General features: G+C 41.7%; 1 protein-coding gene across 27 annotated transcripts in view; it reads left to right on the top strand.

Moving 5' to 3' along the window:
- Clasp2 (cytoplasmic linker associated protein 2) overlaps positions 1 to 20905 on the top strand; it is a 182605-nt gene that overhangs the window by 87082 nt on the left and 74618 nt on the right. For all 27 annotated transcript variants that reach the window (XM_032910953.1, XM_032910954.1, XM_032910955.1 and 24 more), the window contains 6 exons: positions 2716 to 2795; positions 10526 to 10618; positions 13023 to 13168; positions 16419 to 16554; positions 17565 to 17635; positions 19176 to 19235. In XM_032910953.1, coding sequence (XP_032766844.1) covers positions 2716 to 2795; positions 10526 to 10618; positions 13023 to 13168; positions 16419 to 16554; positions 17565 to 17635; positions 19176 to 19235 — 586 coding nt within the window. The remainder of the gene's footprint in view (positions 1 to 2715; positions 2796 to 10525; positions 10619 to 13022; positions 13169 to 16418; positions 16555 to 17564; positions 17636 to 19175; positions 19236 to 20905) is intronic.

Raw genomic sequence — 20905 nt, forward strand, 5'->3', positions numbered from 1 at the left:
AGACAAGAGGATACAGGGGAAAGGAGTTCCCTGAATAAAGTCAGAGGTCTGAAAGAGGGTGAGGTTATCATTAGACTACTTCCTGCTGATTGAGGTAATCAGGTCCCTTAGAGCAGGTGCGATCTTTGCCATCAGGACATCTAATTTATTATTCTTATTTTTCTTTGGCCATGACTAATTAACAAGTGGCAACCGATGACAGCCAACAACCCATCCCACCGCTCAGGGCCCTGTCACTTACATATACTAAAATAAAAGTCCTCAGGATTCCCTCAGGGCCCTATCACTTATATATACTCTAAATAAAAGTCCTCAGGATTCCTCTCAGGGCTCTATCACTTATATATACTAAAATAAAAGTCCTCAGGATTCCTCTCAGGGCCCTATCATTAATATATATTCTAAATAAAAGTCCTCAGGATTCCTCTCAGGGCCTTATCATTTATATATACTCTAAATAAAAGTCCTCAGGATTCCTCTCAGGGCCCTATCACTTATATATACTCTAAAATAAAAATCCTCAGGATTCCAATGTCATACGTCACAAAATTGATCAGCAGCTGGCAAAAGTCATGTACCTGCTTCAGCCCGAGAAAAGTCATAGTTGTAATCTTTTGTGGTTTTGTTTGTTTGTTTGTTTGTTTGCTTTTCAACCAAAACTCCAAAGCTCCCCTTCTCCTTTTTATTCCGTCTCTGACCCACAGCTGACTGTGAATATTAGTTATCACAGTGTTCAAATATTTCAACTCTGGGAGCACTTCAGACTTTGAATTTTCAGATTAGGAATACTCAGTATTTTTTGGTGAATTGTGAATATGAAAGTGGGGCTGAAGAGATGGCTCAGTGGTTTAGAAAGCATATTGCTGCTGCAGAGGTTCTGAATTTGGTTCTTAGCATCCATACTGAGTGACTTACAACTTCCTGAAACTCTAGCTCTGGTAGATCTCACGACTTCTAAAAGGCATACATAGGCATACATGTAGACAAAACACACACACAGAATAAATAACTTAAAACACTGAAAACAGGATTGTGGGAAGCAAGCATACACCAGCTATTATCCCTAGAGCTCTGGGTACCAATGTGGAGGCTGCAGTAACTAGAGCTTACCTTCATACCCTGAGATAATGCTGTTGTGGTCGGGAGCAACTTCAGAAACTCATAGAATGGTCTCTGACTATTGAGTACCCGGCCACAGATGGGACATCATATCACCCCCTTCCAAGGTTCATGGGACATTGTGGAAGAAGGGGAGGGAAGAATGTAAGTGCTAGAAGAAGCAGGAGAGAAGAGTGTTTCCCTTGAATGCACTCTTTAAGCATCATGTACGGTTACGCTTTTTAACTCACAGCTACTTTGATTACATGCCCAAGATTAAGTCTCAGAGCAGTGCCATAGAGAGGGAGGGGTCATGACGCACTGCTTCTCCTTGATGAGTTTTACACAGTTAATGGATGATGATGATGATGATGACAATGTGAGAAAGAGAGAGAGACAGAGACAGGGAGAAACAGAGACAGGGAGGGAGGGGGAGAAAGGTGCTCCTAGTGTAGCTCATGCTTTTCTAAACAAACTCTGAAACAACCCTAATTAAACTCTTGCTCCCCACCCCAAAGTCCCAAGAATAAAGAGACATGGCTGGGAAGAGACGAGAATCCACATGTGATCAGTAATGGAAGCAGAGGCATGCATTATAGAAACAAATTACACAGTGTATGAACATGGCGATTCTAATCGTATCTAATTAAGATGCTAATAAAAACCTGTAGAACTTTAAAGAGATATCCATCAGTCTTGGACTCAGCTGTCTGCAAAAAGGGATGAGCTGGCTGGTGCTGTCTTCCGAGGACTGTGAGCAGATTCAGCGAGGGTTAGAAAACTATCAACTGGAGCAAGTGGTCTTCCGGAGTACTAGAGTTTTACTAAGAAGAACAGAATGCACCCCTCCACCCTGCAGAGGGGGTGGGTCCCTAATTCCTGCAGCTTTCAGTTACATCACCTATTGATAGAGCTTAGCAGAAAACCAACAGAAGACACTGTAGTGGGCTTTAGCTCAGCATCTCAGAAGAATGGAGGTGGAGCTGAGATCGTAGCTTAGCCATCAGCTCTCATGGTTGCTACTTACCAGCTAGGGCATAGAACACCTCACTAACATTGCTTGTCTGGGCCTAATGAGTGGAGGTTATATAACCAAACCAACACCCTCATCTCTTTCACGCGTGTTCTAAACACAACATCATGTATGGACTTTTGTTCCTGTTGCTTCACATCAGTTTTTTTGAATTTATTGTCATTTAAGGTTGCCAATTAATGATTGATTTAGGATTTGAGAGATGTTTCTATTGTGTCATCCAGACTGGCATTGGGTGTGTCACAGTCTTGCTGCTCAGCCTTCCAAGTGCCAGGATTACAAGCTGGGCTGCCACACCTGACTGACTATTCAGTTCTTCGCCTCAGCGTTCCCCTTACTGTGTCCTTGCCAATGCCTGGCATGGTCATGGGGTTGGGCTTCTGCCGTCATTGTCAGGGAGGAGCCAACTACTACCGTGTGTCTGGGCCTTTCTGGAAGTTGCCCTGTTTTAAAACATTTTTGTATTCACTGGAACATCCTCCAAAATTGTGTGATTGTTCATATCAAATGGATCTTTCACTTTGTCCTTGTTGCTAAGATACCTAAAAATATACAGTAGAAATTAATTTCTTTTTAATTAACAGGTACTTCTAAAGAAGGAGGGGCTGGAGCAGTTGATGAAGATGATTTTATAAAAGCTTTTACAGATGTTCCTTCTATTCAGGTAAGGTGTCCAGGGAAGAGGCATCCCCCATGGTACTGTCTCTGCCTCTTCGTCTCCTTTTTTTGTTTTTGTCACTTTAAAATTTTTTATTTGTGGGGTTGGGGATTTAGCTCAGTAGTAGAGCACTTGCCTAGCAAGCGGAAGGCCCTGGGTTTGGTCCCCAGCTCCGAAAAAAAGAAAAAAAATTTTTTTTTATTTGTGGGCAAACTAGAGTGCTCAGGCCAAGCACTTTACAGTGCAAGTCTGACCCTGAATCCCACATAATGGAAAAGGAGGGGACCATTCCATAGTTGTCTTTGCCTACAAACATCATCCATGAGAAGAGGAAATGTGACAGGAAATCTAGTAGACTCTTTCTGTCTAGGTTATGCACTAGGATGAAATGGCTGTCTTTTAAAAGTACTCTGACCTTGGAGCAGTCATTGTGGAAGACAGTGCTGTTTTCTGTCATCTGTAGAGTTCTTTTTCTGAGTAGGCCTCACAGCCCTCACAGAACTGTGCTCACAAGACAGGCGGGCACACCTGCAGTGTCTCACACTGCTGAGTGCTACAAACAGTAGACAGGAAGTACTAACTTTGCAGGGCATGGCGTTTTCCTTCACCAAACATAGAGGTTAGATTAGCGGCTGTGATATGAGGAACTTGTACCCAATTAACCATCAATAAGCTGCCTTTTCAAGATTTTCAGTCCACAGACGCTGGATCTCCCTGCTGCCAGCAAGGCCTTAACTCATCCTTGAGAGACCCTTTCTTCTGTCCGCCCACATGGCCAAGAACACCAACATTTCATAACATTTAGCTGGGTAGTGGTAGTGGTGCATGCTTTTAATGCCAGGTCTCAGGAGGCTGAGACAGGAGGATCTCTGAGTTCCAGGGCAGCCTGTCTACAGAACAAGGTCTAGGATAGCCAGGACTACTACATGGAAAGACCCTGTGTCCAAAAAAAGAGAAAATTTTAAATGTTTAAAAAAGTTTCCCCTTAAACGAATGTATAAAAGATATATTAGACATTATCAAGACATTAATCATTGTATAATTTAATTTTCAAATTAGTTTTTCAGTAAAGTTTAAATAAAAATGAAAGTACATTGCAATGTCAGTTATAAAGTTCATAGTTTTCACCCCTAGGGAATGTTTGGAGGCTGACAAGCAGACATATGAAAGTTCTTCCCTGGAAGGACTAAAGGAGTCAAAATGACCGTGCTGTCAGTCATTTCCCGTCAATGAACAAGTAAACACTGCAGTGTTTATAGTAGTAAAGTGACATGGCCTTGGACCAGTGCTGCTCGGCGTATTCTTCTACAGCGCTAAGTCTGAGATTCTGTCCCTTCCGGCCCTGTGTGAGTGGTTTATGTGTCCTTACTGCTGCTGCTGTTCAGTCCGTTCCCAGCTTCTGCTAGCCTGTGCTCTGCTGCAGCGAGGGGTTCTGTTGATAAGGTTTATCTGTTTGTTGCTCTGAGTTGTGTTGTTGTTTTGGTTGTTGAGCGGGTTCTTCTGTGTAGTCATGACTTTCAGAACTGGCTACGTAGACCAGACTGGCCTCAGATCACAGAGGTGTACCTGCTTCTGCGTCCTGATGAAAGGTTTTAACCTTTTGCTGTGACTGAAGGCATGCTTTTGTAATGATCCTCCTGCCTCCAACTCCCAAGCATGCTGGGATTGCAGGAGCCAACACGCCAGCTTTCACAGGAGCCTCTCCAGGGTGTCATTGGTGTGGAATTGCGAAGCCATAGCTCGTTTGTTTCCCTAGATTTTGCTGTATGGGGTGACTATACCACTGCTAAGGAAGGTGTGATTAGGTAGCTCATTTCCAGAGCTTTTTGCTGTGGGAAAAGGCTTCTTCCCTATAAGAAAGTGCTTTATCTTTCTTTCTTCTAAGGTTTTTACCAAAAACCAAGAAACCACACACACACACACACACACACACACACACACAGAGAGACAGAGAGAGAGAGAGAGAGAGAGAGAGAGAGAGAGAGAGAGTGTGTGTCTGTCAGTCAGTCAGTCAGAGAAAGAAAAATGAAATGTGCATTTCTTCACACTCTGTCTGTTTGTCCTTCCTGCCTGACAGAATGCTGCTCTGTCATGGATGTCCATGTTGAGCGTGTTCTTGAAAAAGCGTGTTCTTTGTTTGCACACTGCCTTACACTGTGTGAGCTTTGTTTGCACACTGCCTTACACTGTGGGAGCTGTTAGGCCCCGTCAAAGGAAAAGCTGTCCTTAAGTTATTTAAGGTCTTAAAAAGTTACAGGAAAGCTTTAAAAATGCTTCTAGTTTACGTGTATTTGAAACGGATTTTTCTCTTAAGATTTGTTCTCTCTTTGTATTTTGTAGGCTTTTCAAATAAGGAAATGGTCAGTGTTGTAGGAACAGTTGTGGGACTTGTGTGAACTTGATCATTGTTCATTGTCCAGTGCGTTCTTCCAGAATGGGTCCTTAGAGAGTCACGGAAGCCATGGGCTGCGACCTCAGGAAGGAGAGCAGGCTTCCCAGCCACTGTCGCCACAGCATCACTGCTTCTAGAGAGTCTGTGTCTTCAGAGCCCGTGCTGTCATTAAAGTAGAGCTTTCCTTTCATTAAACTCTAACGTAGCTGGGGCTGAGTCAGCTGTGCTTGCTGTCCTCATTGTGCTGCACTGCTCCTGTGAGACCTTGCCCTCTGGCCAGACCTTACTGTTCCTTGTGCTGTTCGGGACATCTGTCTGCCATTACCGAGGGGTCAGCTGCACTAGCTCTACAAGCATCTTACCTTAGGACTTGTTAGTGTGCAATCAAGGATGTTATGATGATTCAGTTCGGCAGTGCCGATGGTAAGCACATGCCTGCTATTTCCACACCCTAAATGTTGATATATTCTTCTTTCTTCTTTTATTTTCCTTTAATATATTTTAAAATTAAAATATAATAAATCTTCCTCCTTTGCTTTCCTCCCTCCAACCCCTTCCATATTCTCCCTCAACCTTCTCAATTTGATGACCTCTTTTATATTATTGTCACATATACAAAGATGGACAACCTTGAGTTCATTTTTCTTGATTATGTGTGATTATGACTTAGGACTGACCATTTGTATTGGATAACCACTTATGGGGCTCTGCTCTCAGAAATGCAAACTCTCCCTCTCTCAGCAGCCACTAGTTGCCTGTAGTTCTTTGTCTGAGTGAGATTTTCCTCCTCCTGCATTGGCTTCTCTAGTGATACTGTCATTGGGCAGCTCTTTAACAGCAGGCTCCCCAGTCCTCTGGCTTTTACTGTCTTCCCACCTCTCTCCTGTAATATCCCCTGAACTTTAGGGTACCCTGTATCCATTGGGACTGGGCTCCCCACTGTGTTCAGTTCTGTGCTAGCCTTTGCCGTCTCCCCTTCCCTCTCCTCTACATCCCTCCCTCACTGCTGCTCTCTCAAGATTTCTTTTATTATTTTAAGTGCATCAGTGTTTCGTCTGTTTGTATGTATGTCCAGCACATGCATGCCTGGTGCCTACAGAGGTTGGAAGAAATTGTTGGATTCCTTGGGATTGGAGTTACAGATGGTCGTGAGCCACCATGTGGGTCCTGCACATTGAACTCAGGGCCTCTGCAAGAGCAACAAGTGTTCTTAACTACTGAGCCAACTCTGGCTCTGGTTGTTTTCTGTAGGGACCTCCATTTGCTGAACAGAGAAGCTTCTTCGATGAGGAGGGAGAGCTATGCTTACCTGTGCACAGAAGGATAAGCGTTAGACTGCAGTCAGGAATTATGCAGTAAAGCGGCCGGAGTTCTCTTCTGAGATCCTTGACCTCACGAGTTTGCAGTGGTTGGCTAGGTTTCCAGCAGCAAGCATGTTTTCCCTCCTGTTAAGCGTGCTTTAAGTCCATTTGACAACTTTTGATTACCACAAAGATTGAGTTACTGCTGTGGTAGCTTTAGGTGTCTGCATGCTGTCAGTGTTCTGAGTCATTGGTACCACACTGGATTCAGTCAATCACATCCCTTCCTCGATAGCTTACATAGTACTTTCTGGCACTGTAGAAGCCAGAACACAGGAAGGAGGCTTTCAGGTTCATTCTACCTTGATCTGTCCAATTCCTGGGTTTTCAGCAACAGCACCTTCCCTTCAACCTCTGTGAGGGAACTGAGGGAAACAGCAATACAACATCCTATATTGTTTTGGAAATCACTTGGGTTACTGTGAGCAACTTGAATGGAGCTTTCTCATGCCTGGTACTAGGGCGTTTTGTTAGGTAAGCTATGGCTTTTGTAGGAAGTTTTGTCAGCCCGAGTGCTATAACTTCATTTAAGGTAGTTGTGGGTGTGGGTGTGTGGGTGTGTGCTCACATACATACATTTACATACATTGTGTGTAATTTAATTTTAGGTAAATATAAAATAGTATGGTCCCCTGAGGTTTTACTAACGGCCTTGGCATTGTCATTCAGCCCTCCTATATTGATCACCTTCTTCCTCTCCCCCTCCCAGTTAGCCTTCCTCCCCATTTCCCCTATTTCCTCCTTCATATTGTACTTGGTAACCTCCTTTCCAATTGGATGAAACATCAGGTTTTGTGTGAGTGTGGTGTTGTTGATGTTGTTGTTTGGTTTTTGGTTTTTTTGAGCTAGGGTTTCTCTGTGTACCCCTGGCTGTTCTTGAACTCTGTAGACTGGGCAGGCCTTGAACACAGACATCTGCCTTCCTCTGACTGGATTAAGGACCCGCCACAGCTGACTGAAACAGCAGTGTCTGACCACCTTTCCACCTTCGTCCATGCGCCGTCCGTCTCCCACACTGCATGCTCCTGCACGGGGCTCTGCTGCTGCTCCACCACACACCACACACCACACACCACACACCACACACCACACACCACACACCACACACCACACACATGGCCGCAGCATCTATCTTTCCACTAACCTGTGCTTCGCTTCTTACCCAGGCTTTGAAACTGTAGTTTCTTGCAATAACATCGTTCATAATGCATTGATATCTTAATAGTTTTGATTTTTAAATACTCCTTTTGCAAAAGCACAATTATGGATATTTCTAAACTTTAACAGTTTTTCCGTTTCATAGCCCAGAAAGTTTGGCTGCAGAAAGATAGTTACAGAGCACACAGCTCTTACTACATACCACAAATGCTCAGCAGTCCCACATCCATGCTGTTCGGTCATGTCTGTGCTCTCTTGGAAGTACTTGTTTTCTGCAGCCATCAGAAGGCTGCCCTGTGATCACAGGATCATGGGTTATGGCCCGCCTCACCCCAAGCCAGTGCCTCCAGTGTTCCACAGCCTCCTGGTGCCTTCTTTGTCACCAGGCTCACAGATTTCAGTGACCTGTGTGAATTCAAGCTTCTGGTTTTCTGGAGCTTTCTAGGTGTCTCTTAAACATCGCTGACTTTTACTATTAGAAAAGAAGTGTGCGGGGCTGGGGATTTAGCTCAGTGGTAGAGCGCTTGCCTAGGAAGCGCAAGGCCCTGGGTTCGGTCCCCAGCTCCGAAAAAAAGAAAAAGAAAAAAAAAAGAAAAGAAGTGTGCTAGTAAGATGTTTGCTGGATAAGGGAGCTTCCCCCCAAAGCTTCCAACCTGAAGTTGATCCCTGGAACCCTCATGGTAAAAGGAAAAAGCCAGTGGCACAAAGGAAAAACTGAAGGAGGTGTGCAGTTTGGTGGCTGGGTGTTTGCCTAGCATCACAAGGTCCCGCACTTGATCCCCAGAAGTTGGGAAAAAATAAGAAGTTGGGACTGCGTGTCTTCCAAACACTGCTCTGTTCTAGGTCCACGTCCTCTCCTGTTGAGCTGTCTGTATTTGATACTTTTTTTTTTTTTTTCCCGGGGCTGGGGACCGAACCCAGGGCCTTGCACTTGCTAGGCAAGTGCTCTACCACTGAGCTAAATCCCCAGCCCCGATACTTTTTCTTTAAAGATGTTATTTAAAAAATTTTTTCATGCTAGGCATGATGGTATACACCTTTAATCTAGCATTTGGGAGACAGAGGCAGGTGGATCTCTGAGTTCAAGGTCTGCCTGGTCTACAAAGTCAGTTAGGACAGCCAGGGCTCTGCTAAACAGAGATAGCCTGTCTTGAAAAATTTTTTTTTCATACAATGTATTTTTCCCTTCCCTCTAAACCTTCCTACTTCCAATTTTTTTTCTCACTAAACAAGCAAACAATAAAAGCACACACAAAAGCATGGAGTTCATTTTGGGTTGAACAGCTATTCCTCCTGAGCACAAGTGCTGCCCCGGCCTGTGGTGATTACCCAGTGTCAGTCTAAAGCTGATTCGGGGGCTCCAGAGATGGCTCCACAGTTACGAGCATTTGCTTCTCTCGTAGAGGACACAGGTTGGATGTGATGGCTCACAGCTGTCCTGAACTCATGTCTAGGCTGTCTACTGACCTCCACAGGCACTGTGCACACATGTGCTGCATGTCCATGTGTGCAGGCAAAACACACACGCAAAACCTAACCGTGGAAAGTCTCTGTCTCTGTCTCCCTCTCCCCCCACCCCCACCTCTGTGCGTGTGTGTGTATGTGTGTGTGAGAGTGTGAGTGTGTGTGTGTGTGTGAGTGTGAGTGTGTGAGTATGTGTGTGTGAGTGTGTGTGTGTGTGTGTGTGTGTGTGTGTGTGTGTGCATCCGTTTGCATCTCCCCTTCTCTGCACCTGCATTTGCTTCCTTACGTTTTCCCAGCTTCTAATCACTTACCATCCTCACAGCACCCAAAGCAACTGGCCTAATTGTTTTCTTTGTTCTCGGTTTTGTTGTAATAGTTGTAAAACAGTGTTTCCCACTTTCCTCCCCTCCTAGCAGTCTGTTTCAGATCCATTTCCTTTGCAAATGGATCCTTCTTTATTTGGTCAGTTAATATTAAAGATGATTAAGGGTTACTGGACCCTCTCTTCCTACTTGCATCTTGTTGCTTCATGACTTCTTCAACAAGTGGCTTTATCTAGCACCTGTATATTGATTATATCTAATTTTACCTCTAAGCCAAACGTCTCCTGAGCATTAAAGTCATTTCTTTTAGGGATCTCAGATATATCTCATACCCAACCTGTCTAAAATCAGAATCACAATCTCCCTTCTTAACACTTGATCTTCCAGTGTTCTTTATGTGGAAACCGTCATTCAGTCAGCTGTAGAAGTTAGAAAACAAGGGGTCATTCTACAACAGATTCTTAACCCAGTGTTTGTAGACCTAGGAGAGACACGAGGAACACAGGGACAGATGACTTGAAAAATTAGGGAGTTACTGGAGTGAAATTTTGAGTTAGTTTTCCCCTATTTCGTGGTTTAGAGAAGGTCTTTACATTGTCTTCCAAGATAGCACCTTATACAATTAGACGTGGTATTTATAATAAATATATTATGTTTGTTATATATTATAAACATATATGCTTAGTCTATTCTTGCACGAGCCATTTTCCCAATAGTTTTACAAAACTGAAGTATGTCTTTTAAACAGTAGTTTGTAACAGTATATAAATGCAGTTTTGGGAAAGTGCTTCTTTTTCGGTTCCTTGGACATGTGCTCCATTGGAAGCATTCTAGAAGCATGTTTGATGTTGTTCATGTGGGGACAAGTAGCAAAGAGGGCAGAAAGGAAGGTTATTGGGGCATCTGTTGTCTGTAACAGTCTCCACTGAAAGTCTAGTGTGAAATGGCCTTACTGTATGAGAGAATTTCCAACACTGGTGCATCATTTTCTGTTGTTTACAGCAAGAAATGTTCTAATTTTAAATATTTTCTTTTAAGATCTATTCTAGTCGAGAACTTGAAGAAACGTTAAATAAGATCAGGGAAATTCTGTCAGATGACAAACATGACTGGGACCAGCGTGCCAACGCAGTAAGTCCTCATTCTTTGTCTTCTTCATAGCGCTCCTGTTGAGAGCAGCTGACGGGTCGTAAGTTAAAACCTGATGGGCGACATTTATAGGCGTGATCGGCTTTGGGTGGCCTTTTCTTCTTCTGTTTTTGCTGATCACGTCAGTGTGTATCCCACAGCCTAGTAGTCTATCCCCTTTGGCTTGTGAGGTTGAGAGAGCTCTGGCCTGGCCTCTCTAGAGTCACCCAGCAGCTTCCCAGCACCATTTTCAGTGCAGCCTGAGTCATGAGGACTGGCCAGAGAAGAGATTGGCTTCTCCTGTGGGTTCAGGATTTGTTTAATATTGACCTAATTTCGCAGCTATGTGTCTATTCATCTGACTCTTAAATATAGTAAATGCAGGTGAATTATTTATAAACATTTTGAGCTAGGAATAGTTTATTTATAGTAGATTTCTTAAAGAAAGTATTAGATAAATCTTAAAATAATGTTTGTGTTGACATTAGTTTTATATTGTATTTCACATCCTGTGATGTCAATTTTGTCAAATGACAGTGACTCTTCTCAGTATCCCCAAGGCCAGGAAAGGGCCAATTTGAAGATGCCTGTGCTCTCAAAGCTTCCAGTCCAACTAATCAAGTACCTTCCTGACCAGTAGTGCTTTTATGACATCATGCAATACAGACGGTTTTTCATCTCTGTGTTTGGAAGTCTATAGTTTTGAATGTTTAATATATTGTTCTTAACACAGAAAATAGTGCTCTGACTTTGTTTAAATATGGTTTTTATTTCTTTTCAAGTTCTACAACACACATAAATCACAATTTAAAAAGTTACACAACTTTTCCACCTATGACCTATGGAGAAACATCACAGATTAAAATACATGAGATGAGCTTGAATCTGAAGGATTTTTGTTTTCCTTTCAAATTAGTCATTCAGACATAATAATAATTCAGTAGTCTGAATGTTTTTTGGAGTATGTCATGTTCTTTGTGCATTCAGATGTGTGTGAAAACAAACGTAATACTCTCCACTCCTTTTATTAAACTAAGCCACGCTTAATCCCTTGCTCTGTTATAGGTAACAAAATGTACCTATGCAATATACATGCTTGCACATGTTAAGCATATATTGGTTGGTCAGATATTTACCGAGTGCTAATAGATGTGTACATACATTCTTTAGTTTGATATATGTATGTATAACTCATTAAACTCATTCTCATTTGACCATTATTCAGATTTTTAAGATTTTTTTTTCTTTTTTCATACTAATGATGTAGGAGGGGGTGTTTTTGTTTATTCAGATAGGATCTTTCTGGTATTTTTGCCTTGTCCTACAGCTTGCTGTATAAAGGAAGCAGCCACTCAGAAAGAGAGACACAGACAGACAGACAGACAGACAGACAGACAGACAGAGACAGAGACAGAGACAGAGAATTGGCCTACCTTTGCCCCCTGAGTATGGGATTAAATTAAGTCACCACCAGGCTCAGCTTTAATGCCATAGTTAATGTCCTTCTGCTCCCTTTTTCCTTTGATATGGTGTTAATAAGTATTCCATCACTGAACTGAGGCCCAAACCTGCACATTCTTGTAGCAATTCTGTGCCGATAGGCTAGAGTACTTACATGTGGGTTCCTCTGCACATCCTTGTAGCAATTCTGTGCCGATAGGCTAGAGTACTTACATGTGGGTTCCTGGTAAAGAGTACACGCAGTTTTATTTCAGTCGATGAGTAAAGGTTTTAGTCCTTCACACTTTACTCAAACTTTTTGTGAGCATGTATTTTCTCTCTAGTGCTATCAAGTTTGTATGGTTTCTGCCTGTCTGACGTACAGAAAACATTTTTCTTCCAACGTTGGCTTCCCTGTCATATGCAGCTGAATACAGCTTTATATATTTACTCTACCCAGTTGACTATTAATTTTTCTTTTTCTCTATTTTCATTTCTTATGTGTTGATTGTGTCATACTTGCTTAGCATGTGTGAGATCTTGGGTTTGCGCTTAAACACACTCTTTCACAAACACACACACATGCACACACAGCAGGGAAGAGAGCAGGAGAGACAGGGATATGAGACTATTACTAGGTAATGACAGTGGTTGTCCAGTGTTGCGAATGTACTTAAATGCCACCAATTAAATATTTTAAAATGGTACAGTTTAGTGTTTATTACATTTCACTGTACTTTGAAAAAGAATGATTAAAAATTTAAATCTACTTTTACGTATAAATGTACCTGTCCACGTGTAACTACACTTGTAATGCTGCTCTTCCAGGAAGCTTTTGGTTGTTTATTTACATGGTGCACTCATGTGACTACAGCAAGAAAACCTTCAGGTTTTAGATGATGTAATTTGGATACCTTCTTTGTAGGCTGCGTCAGCGTTTGTATCAATAATGAAATTTCTCTTTCAGCTTAAGAAAATCAGATCACTACTTGTTGCTGGGGCTGCACAGTATGACTGCTTCTTCCAGCATTTGCGTTTGTTGGACGGCGCACTTAAGCTGTCTGCGAAGGACCTCAGATCCCAGGTGGTCAGGGAAGCTTGCATCACCGTTGCGTAAGCTCGTCTCTCTTGGGCTGAGGGTTTCTGTTTGTTCTTTACACAGGGTCTTACCTTCTTCAGTCTTCTTCAGCTTTCCCAAGTGCTGGGATAAAAAAGGTGTGCCACCATATCTGGCATGCTTTTTAATTTTTTATGAATGAACATAGAACTCATTAAATCAGATTTCATTAAGTAAAGCAGTACTAGGATCGCCCCCAAAGATGCTGATATATGAACCCAAAAATCATTTATATTATACATACAGATTCAATTATTTGGTTTTTTTTCTTCTTTTCTTTTTGTTATTTTTTAAGCGTTTTCCTTTGCTGAGCTTGTGGCACTGTGATAAAGTACTTGCTTACCACGTGTGAGCCATGGAGTGAGGCCCTAGCACGAGATATCTCACATAATCTTTACACAAACTGTAGGTGTATAGGGAAAAATGAGTGGGTCTAGAATTGGCTATACTCAATTTTCTCATTCCTAATTTGTCTATTAAGTACTCCATTTCTGATATCTTAGCAAATTAGAATCCTAACCATTAATTTATCAAAATTGATTTGTATATCGTCTTCCCCTGAAATCCTATTTACCATTGAGTACCGTTGTTTCATAGATGGTTATCAGCATATCTTTTGAAGACGGGGAGCCCAGAGGTACCTGTAGTACATCTTCTAATTACTATTGTGTTACTGTCCTAAGGAAAGAAAGGGGATGTAAAAATTATAAGTATTTCAAGAAAAGGAAGAAACTGCCAGCCAGGTGATATAATTATCCTATGCAGGGACTCTGTGATGACTTGTAATCAAGAGATGTTAGCAAAGTTGCCCTGTGAAGCCAGTATAGTAAAGTAATGCTATAAACAACAAAACAAACAAAGCAAGAGTTAATCAGTGTAACCTTAAATATACGTAAGAGCCAATAAAGTGGCTCAGTGGCTGAGAGCACTGGCGGCCAAGTCTGCACCCTAAATTCAGTTCCCTGGCCTCAGACGGTAGGAGAGCTGAGCTGTCCATGTTTGAGTCCTCTCACTTGACTTGTCTGCCATTGCACTTATATGTACACAAAATAAGAAAATAAGTTTTAAAAAGAAGAAAACCAAAATATACTTGGACTAGGAAAACTGCAGAGTATGTAAGTAACTTTGTTCTGTACTCCGAAGACAGAGCTGGGATACTTTAAAAATACAAATTAAGAGGCTGGAGAGACAGCTCAGCTGTTAAGACCACTGGCTGCTCTTCCAGAGGTCCTGAGTTCAATTCCCAGCAACCACATGGTGGCTCACAACCATCTGTAATGGGATCTGATGCTCTCTTCTGGTGTGTCTGAAGACGGACAGCAACAGTGTACTTATATATAATAAATCTTTAAAAAAATACAACATAACAGAGCAGTGTGGTCATAGCTGTCCTGACCTGCCACTGCCTTAGACATGTAGGGTAGAAGTAGGGACTTACACACAGCAAGGCAGCCTCACTAAATTAGGGATCTAGAGAGCAAGTTTCAGAAGGTAGGATAACCAAGTATGCAGAACAGTGGAGAAAAGAGGCACACAGCCAAAGAGCTGTAGAAATCTATGTAATCCTGAGTCTAGCTTAACACCGATCTGTTCACATGAAAGCTACAGCTACCTGGGAAGTAGAAAAAAACATTTCTCCCAACACTGAAGCAGACCCCAATTCCCAGGGCTCATTTAGGAAAACATTCAAACCTGACTGAATTCCCAGAATTCTTGTTAGCACACAGAATATTGAGCAAAGACCCCAGTAAAGTCACTGTACAGGATCTGTACTAAGCCTCTTGCTGCAGGCCTTACCTCTTTCAGCAAGCTTCTCAAAGCTCATTCCCATGTGTGTCACCTGCCCACTGGAACAGAGCTCACACTTCTCAGAGGAAGACACTAGACTTGAGCTGAGAGGTTGGGAAACTGACTTTATACCTGAGCACTCGGACATAGGTCTAAGGCTGCAGTACCTCTCTGAATCAAAGACCTAAAGGTTGGCCCAGCTGACAGTCAACTTCTGAACACAGTGATAATGTCTCTAGTCCCAGCACTTGGCAGGTGGAAATAGGAGGGTCCAGAGTTAGAGATCAACTTGGCTATGAGGGAGTTCAAGGCCTGCATGGGCTACATTAAGACCTTATCTCTGAAAAATAAAACATTAATCAAATAAAGATTCTGTATATGTTGAAATTGATGAACATCACAAACATTGTCAAGGTTGTCATTACCTATAACTTCTTCTCTAAGTGTTTTAACTGAAGCTAGACAGGGATCATAGGGCTGCTCAGTGAGTAAGCTGCTTGCTGTGCTAGCATTTGGGTTTGCTGTATGCCCTTCTAATTTCAGCACTGGGAAGATAGAAACAGGAAGAGTCCCAGACTGGTTGGCCAGCCAGCCAATGTACATCTTAGTTGGTGGTCCCAGGCTACTGAGGGGGAATGGATAGTATTCCTGAGGATGACTACAGAAGTAGTCATCCATACTATACATTTGTGCACATGCGCACATAGAGCTAAGGGAGGGAGGAGGAGAGTGGTGCTTAATTACAGATGTAGAAAGGGAATACAATTGTTCTTAAGATTAGTGAATTTTAGGAGATACCTGAGTTGTATTTTTAGTTGTGGATACTTAAATCCAGCCCAGCAATACCAGAATATTTATGACAACTGCCGCTCAAAAACAAAAACAAAAAAACAAACAAACAAAAAAACCCCAATCACTCAAATCAATCAAAAAGGTAATGTTTTACAAAACATTGCTTTGGGTAAGATTTGGAACTTAAAAAGAGTTAAGCATTTTGGACTTTAGGTTGTTGGGGCATCAAAATGGAAATATCTTACATGACCCACAATTTTACTTAATGTTTACTTTGAATGAATAGTTCTATTCTGGGATCGCATAGCCTGTGATCTGAACATGTCTCTACACAGGGAAAGTACCAGTTTTGTCTTTGGACTGCCAGTTATTAGATAGGAAAAAGAGAAGAAGGTATAGTACCTAGAGGGTGGGTTCAGGTTCAGCTCATGGCAGAGGCATGGATAAAACCCAGCCTGGCCTCGAGTTCTGAGACCTCATCAGCCAGGCATGTGGTGCACACCTGTGCTATCTGTACCTGGAAGGGGAGGAGGAGGATGAGAAGTGCAGCGCCATCTTTGACTACATATCAAATGTCAGGCTAGCCTTAGAATATAAAACTCTTTCTCAAAAGAAATAAATCCTTTCTGTATTTAATATTTAAGTAGTTTTTGTGTTCTTTTGTAGCCATCTTTCAACGGTTTTGGGAAACAAGTTTGATCATGGCGCTGAAGCCATTGTACCTACGCTTTTTAATCTTGTCCCCAATAGTGCAAAAGTCATGGCAACTTCTGGATGTGCAGCAATCAGATTTATTATTCGGGTAGGTTTCTTACAGAGTCTCTCCAACACATGTCCTTAATTAAGTCATATTATTACTGTTTTTACCTCTAAAGGAAAGAAAATTACTTTTAAGTTATTTTTCTGATAATAATTATAATTATTGTTAATTATAATAAAAGCAAAGCAATTATTATAGAGCACATAATAATACAAAAGATTACAAAGTATAATCATTTGAATATGGACCATAATGCACGTGTACACTTTTGTCTGTGATTGTAGATGTTGCAGGTAGTGAGGAAAACAGCACATTCTTAGTGTGGGATACTAGATACCTAGAGATTTTGATAACAGTGTTATAATTTCCTAAAATATCAGAAACAGGGTGCTTAATGGCTAAATCAAGAATGGGAAAAGTGAGTATAGCCACAACCTAAGTGATACATTTATGCTAAGTTCTGTGTTTAGGATAAGCACTTTACTGCTTACTTCACTAAAGAAGAGCATACGAATTAGAAACTGGGGACCATTGTCTATAGCTTCCTTGAGTCTAAGAACTGCGTTTCACCCAGAATGAAAGTTCTGTTAAAATCACCATTACATAGTAGACTGTATCACAGTAGTTAGGAGTGTAAGTGTACTGTGGTTGTCATCTTGGTTATTAGTTCTGTGCGCGCGCGCGCGCACACACACACACACACACAGAGAGAGAGACACACACAGACACAGAGAGAGAGAGACAGAGACAGAGACAGAGAGAGACAGAGAGAGAGACAGAGAGAGAGACAGAGAGAGAGACAGAGAGAGAGAGACAGAGAGACTTCACAAGTCTTTCTGTGCCTGTGAACAGTTTGTCTTTGCTACATATTGGTAACCTGGCAACTGTCTCTTAAAAACTATCCCATCACCATTCTTACTCTAATTAGGGAATTTGAGTTGCTTTAGATTGATTTGCCCTTTTGTCCTGGCTGTCCATGACTAAGTGTAAGACAACAGAAGCACTCCGTGGTGTGCACAGTGTTTGATGCTTCTGTACAATATCTTTTCCAGCATACCCACGTACCCCAACTTATACCTTTAATAACAAGCAACTGCACATCAAAGTCAGTTCCTGTGAGGAGGTAAGTTTTAGGGGAAAGAGTTTTTAGTATAAATTTTACCATTAGGTAATTCATTGAATTCAAAGTTTAGTTTAACAATTAGTTATAACTTCTTAATATTACCTTTTCCATTAAATCCATGATACAAATTTTCAAATTTGTTTACCTTTACTCCTAAGTCAGTGTGTATGTGCCATAGTACACTCGTGGAAGTGAGAAGACAGCTTTCCAGAATCAGTTCTTCTTTTCAACTGTGTGTTTCCTGGGACTCAAAATCAGGATACCAGGCTGGTTGTGAGCACTCTTCCTTGCCTAGCCGTCTCTCTAGCCCATGATACAAGTGTTTTAACCACATGCCATTTAAGGGAAAGTGGATAAAGCAATTGCTGTGATTGTAATGTTTGTCACTTAAGCTGTGGTGTATTAGTTCACTGGTTGCCTTGTTTTCCAGGGTGTAGAGTTAGAAATAGCTAGAAGTCTACAAGTTTCACTGTTGTATATCTCAGCGTATATGTAAATTATAAAGCTAGTGAGTTCATTCTATAGATTGTAGATTGAACATTAAGAGTTCATAATTTTGTGTGTAGAAGACAGGAAATAGACAAATCAGCTTTGTTGGTCCCTTTCTTTCTCTCCATGGTTTATGGAAACAAACATTCATTTACTTCGAAAGAAGGCCTTGCAGTATAGCTGTGCTGTCCCTGACCTTAGAATTGTTCTGCCTTTGGTTCTCAGCTGCAAAGATTTCAGGCTATGCACCACCACACCTAGCTTGATTTCTTCAAAACATATTGCCATCAGTGATTAGGACCAAAGGACTAATGGGATGGGTACATCTGTGGTACAGCACTTGCCTAACACTGGAGGACCGAGGCCGCAGTGAGTGTAGGGAAAGGACTTGTGTCTTTAGACCCAGTATCTGTGCATTGAATGTTGGAGAGTGATCAGTTTGCACAGCGATTTGTCATTGGACAATGGCTGAATAAGGCATTATGTCCTTTATGTCGCCTAAAAATGCTAGACCAGTTCTGTAGTCGCCTCTTTGAAATCTTTAGGAATCAGAAAATAGGAGCCCACAGGGGAAATCTGGCTAATGGCTCCTTTTCCAGAGCCTACAAATGGAAAACAAAATGGCCGAAGTTGAGAACTAGAGGTTAGGAGAAAATGCATGTGACTTCGCTTTAAAATTCTATGTAATTATCACTGCATATTTCCTTACATGTGTGATGTGTGTCGGGACTACAGAGCACATATGAAGTCCAAGGACTGCTTTGTAGAATTTGTTCTCAACGTTCGCTTTGATATGTGCATCCCTCTTTCTGGGCTCCATCATAAATTCTTCTATTTAACAAGTATTTTGAAGTTAAATTATAGGACTCAAACTCTCTTTGAGCTGTCTAGCATGATAATAGCTAAATCCTTTAAATTTGTTTTGTTTTTCTAATTAGGATAATCTGAAAGTGAGTCTGGTGTGTTTCATTTAGATGCAGAGTACAGTATGGGGAAAGAAAGCGATGTGTTGCTCACAATGTTTAATTGTAATGTGACATTTGTTTTTCAGACGTTCATTTGAATTTTTAGATCTGCTGTTGCAAGAGTGGCAGACTCATTCGCTAGAGAGGTAGGCACCCACCCGTACCAGCACACATAAAGAGTTTCTTCCTCCCTTCCTTCCTTCCTTCCTTCCTTCCTTCCTTCCTTCCTTCCTTCCTTCCTTCCTTCCTGTGACAGCTGGCACACAGAAGATGTTGTTTACATTAGGTCTCATCTGTCTAGGGTGTTTGTTCTTGCTTGTCTTACTTAGAGCTTGGATGCTGTGCTCCTCCTGTGCTTCAGGTTTGGTGTTGGGTGACAGCCCCTTAAGTAGATTAGGTTATGTATGATCCTCCACATTGCATTGGGTAGCATTTTACAAAGCACATATGAGGTAAGTTTCATGAGCTGCAGTCTTGAAATGGCTTCCTGTTTTAAGTAAGAGAATTGTTTTGAAGAGAAATCTGTGGGATATTTCTCCACACTAGCCGAGGCGTGTCACTGGACAGCATGTGCTTTAACTCTGGGATGCAGGGAAGCACGAACAGCTCATTGGCTCTTCCCAGGGCTATGCATGTACTATTTCGTGACACTTTTCAGTTTTGAAGCCTCAGCAATAAGCTACATTTTTATTGACCATATTGTTGATTTCTATTTTAATGGATTTTCCACATTTATTTTTAATTAAAAAAAAATTATATGTGAGTGTGGGTACCCCAGGAAACCAAAGGTGTCAGATGCCCTGAGGCTGGAGTTATAGGTAGCTACGAGTTGCCTAGCGTGGGAACTGGGAACCAAACTGATCATCTGTAAGAACAGTATGTGCTCTTAACTGCTAAGACCTTACAGGTCTGGTGTTTTGTTTTTGTTTTTGTTTTTTTTTTAATTGAAAATTTTTTTTAATATAGGCACAAGTAATTCATGTTTCGTTTGATTTTTGGCAGCTACTCTTTGATTTATTGGTTAGATCAATGGTTTTCAGCTTCTGAGTCCTGACCCATTTGGTGGTCAAACAACCCTTTCACAGGAGTTGCATAACAGATACTTACATTACAGTTAATGACAATAGCAAAATTGCAGTTTTGTAGTGGCAACAAAATACTTTGTGATTTTGTGGGGGGCCACAAGATGGGGAACTGTACTAAAGGGTCACAGCATTAGTTAGGTTGAGACCCACTGGATTAGGTCAGATTCGGAGCAAATCATTTCCTACAGTAATGGAAGAGTAAGGAACCCACCACACAGGCTTTCCACCATCAAGTTTATATTAAATTTAAATATCACATATTTATTTAACTGTTGTCAGGATTCTATAACAATACTTACTTCCAGATTTGTAGTCTCAGAAGTACCAGAAAGAAGCAGTGTATGGGTGAGCTGTCAGGGAAGACTGTTAGAAAATCCTCCGGTCTTTGACCAGGCCAGACCTGCAGTTCCAGCTAGTGGGGCTAGAACCTAAGCCAGGCTATCCAGGCTGCATAGAAAGACCTATCTCAATAGGAAAGGAGAGAGGGCCATTAGATGTGGAATTGCACACTTGTAACCTCAGCACGCTGGAGGCTGACGGCCAAAGATTCTGAGTTCAAGACCATCCTAGACTGTGTGGTGGGAAGTGGGGTGGGGATGTTACAGTCTTAATTATTTGGCTAATTAATCTTTCAGTTTTCCCTCTCCTTTGGGGTAGGTGTGTATTATATGAGAATAACTGTTATATGTGGTGAAATACATATGAAATGTTAATGTAAAGGTGCCTTTATT

The sequence above is a fragment of the Rattus rattus genome, chromosome 8, assembly GCF_011064425.1.
Source record: "Rattus rattus isolate New Zealand chromosome 8, Rrattus_CSIRO_v1, whole genome shotgun sequence".
In the NCBI taxonomy this organism is placed as follows: Eukaryota; Metazoa; Chordata; class Mammalia; order Rodentia; family Muridae; genus Rattus; species Rattus rattus.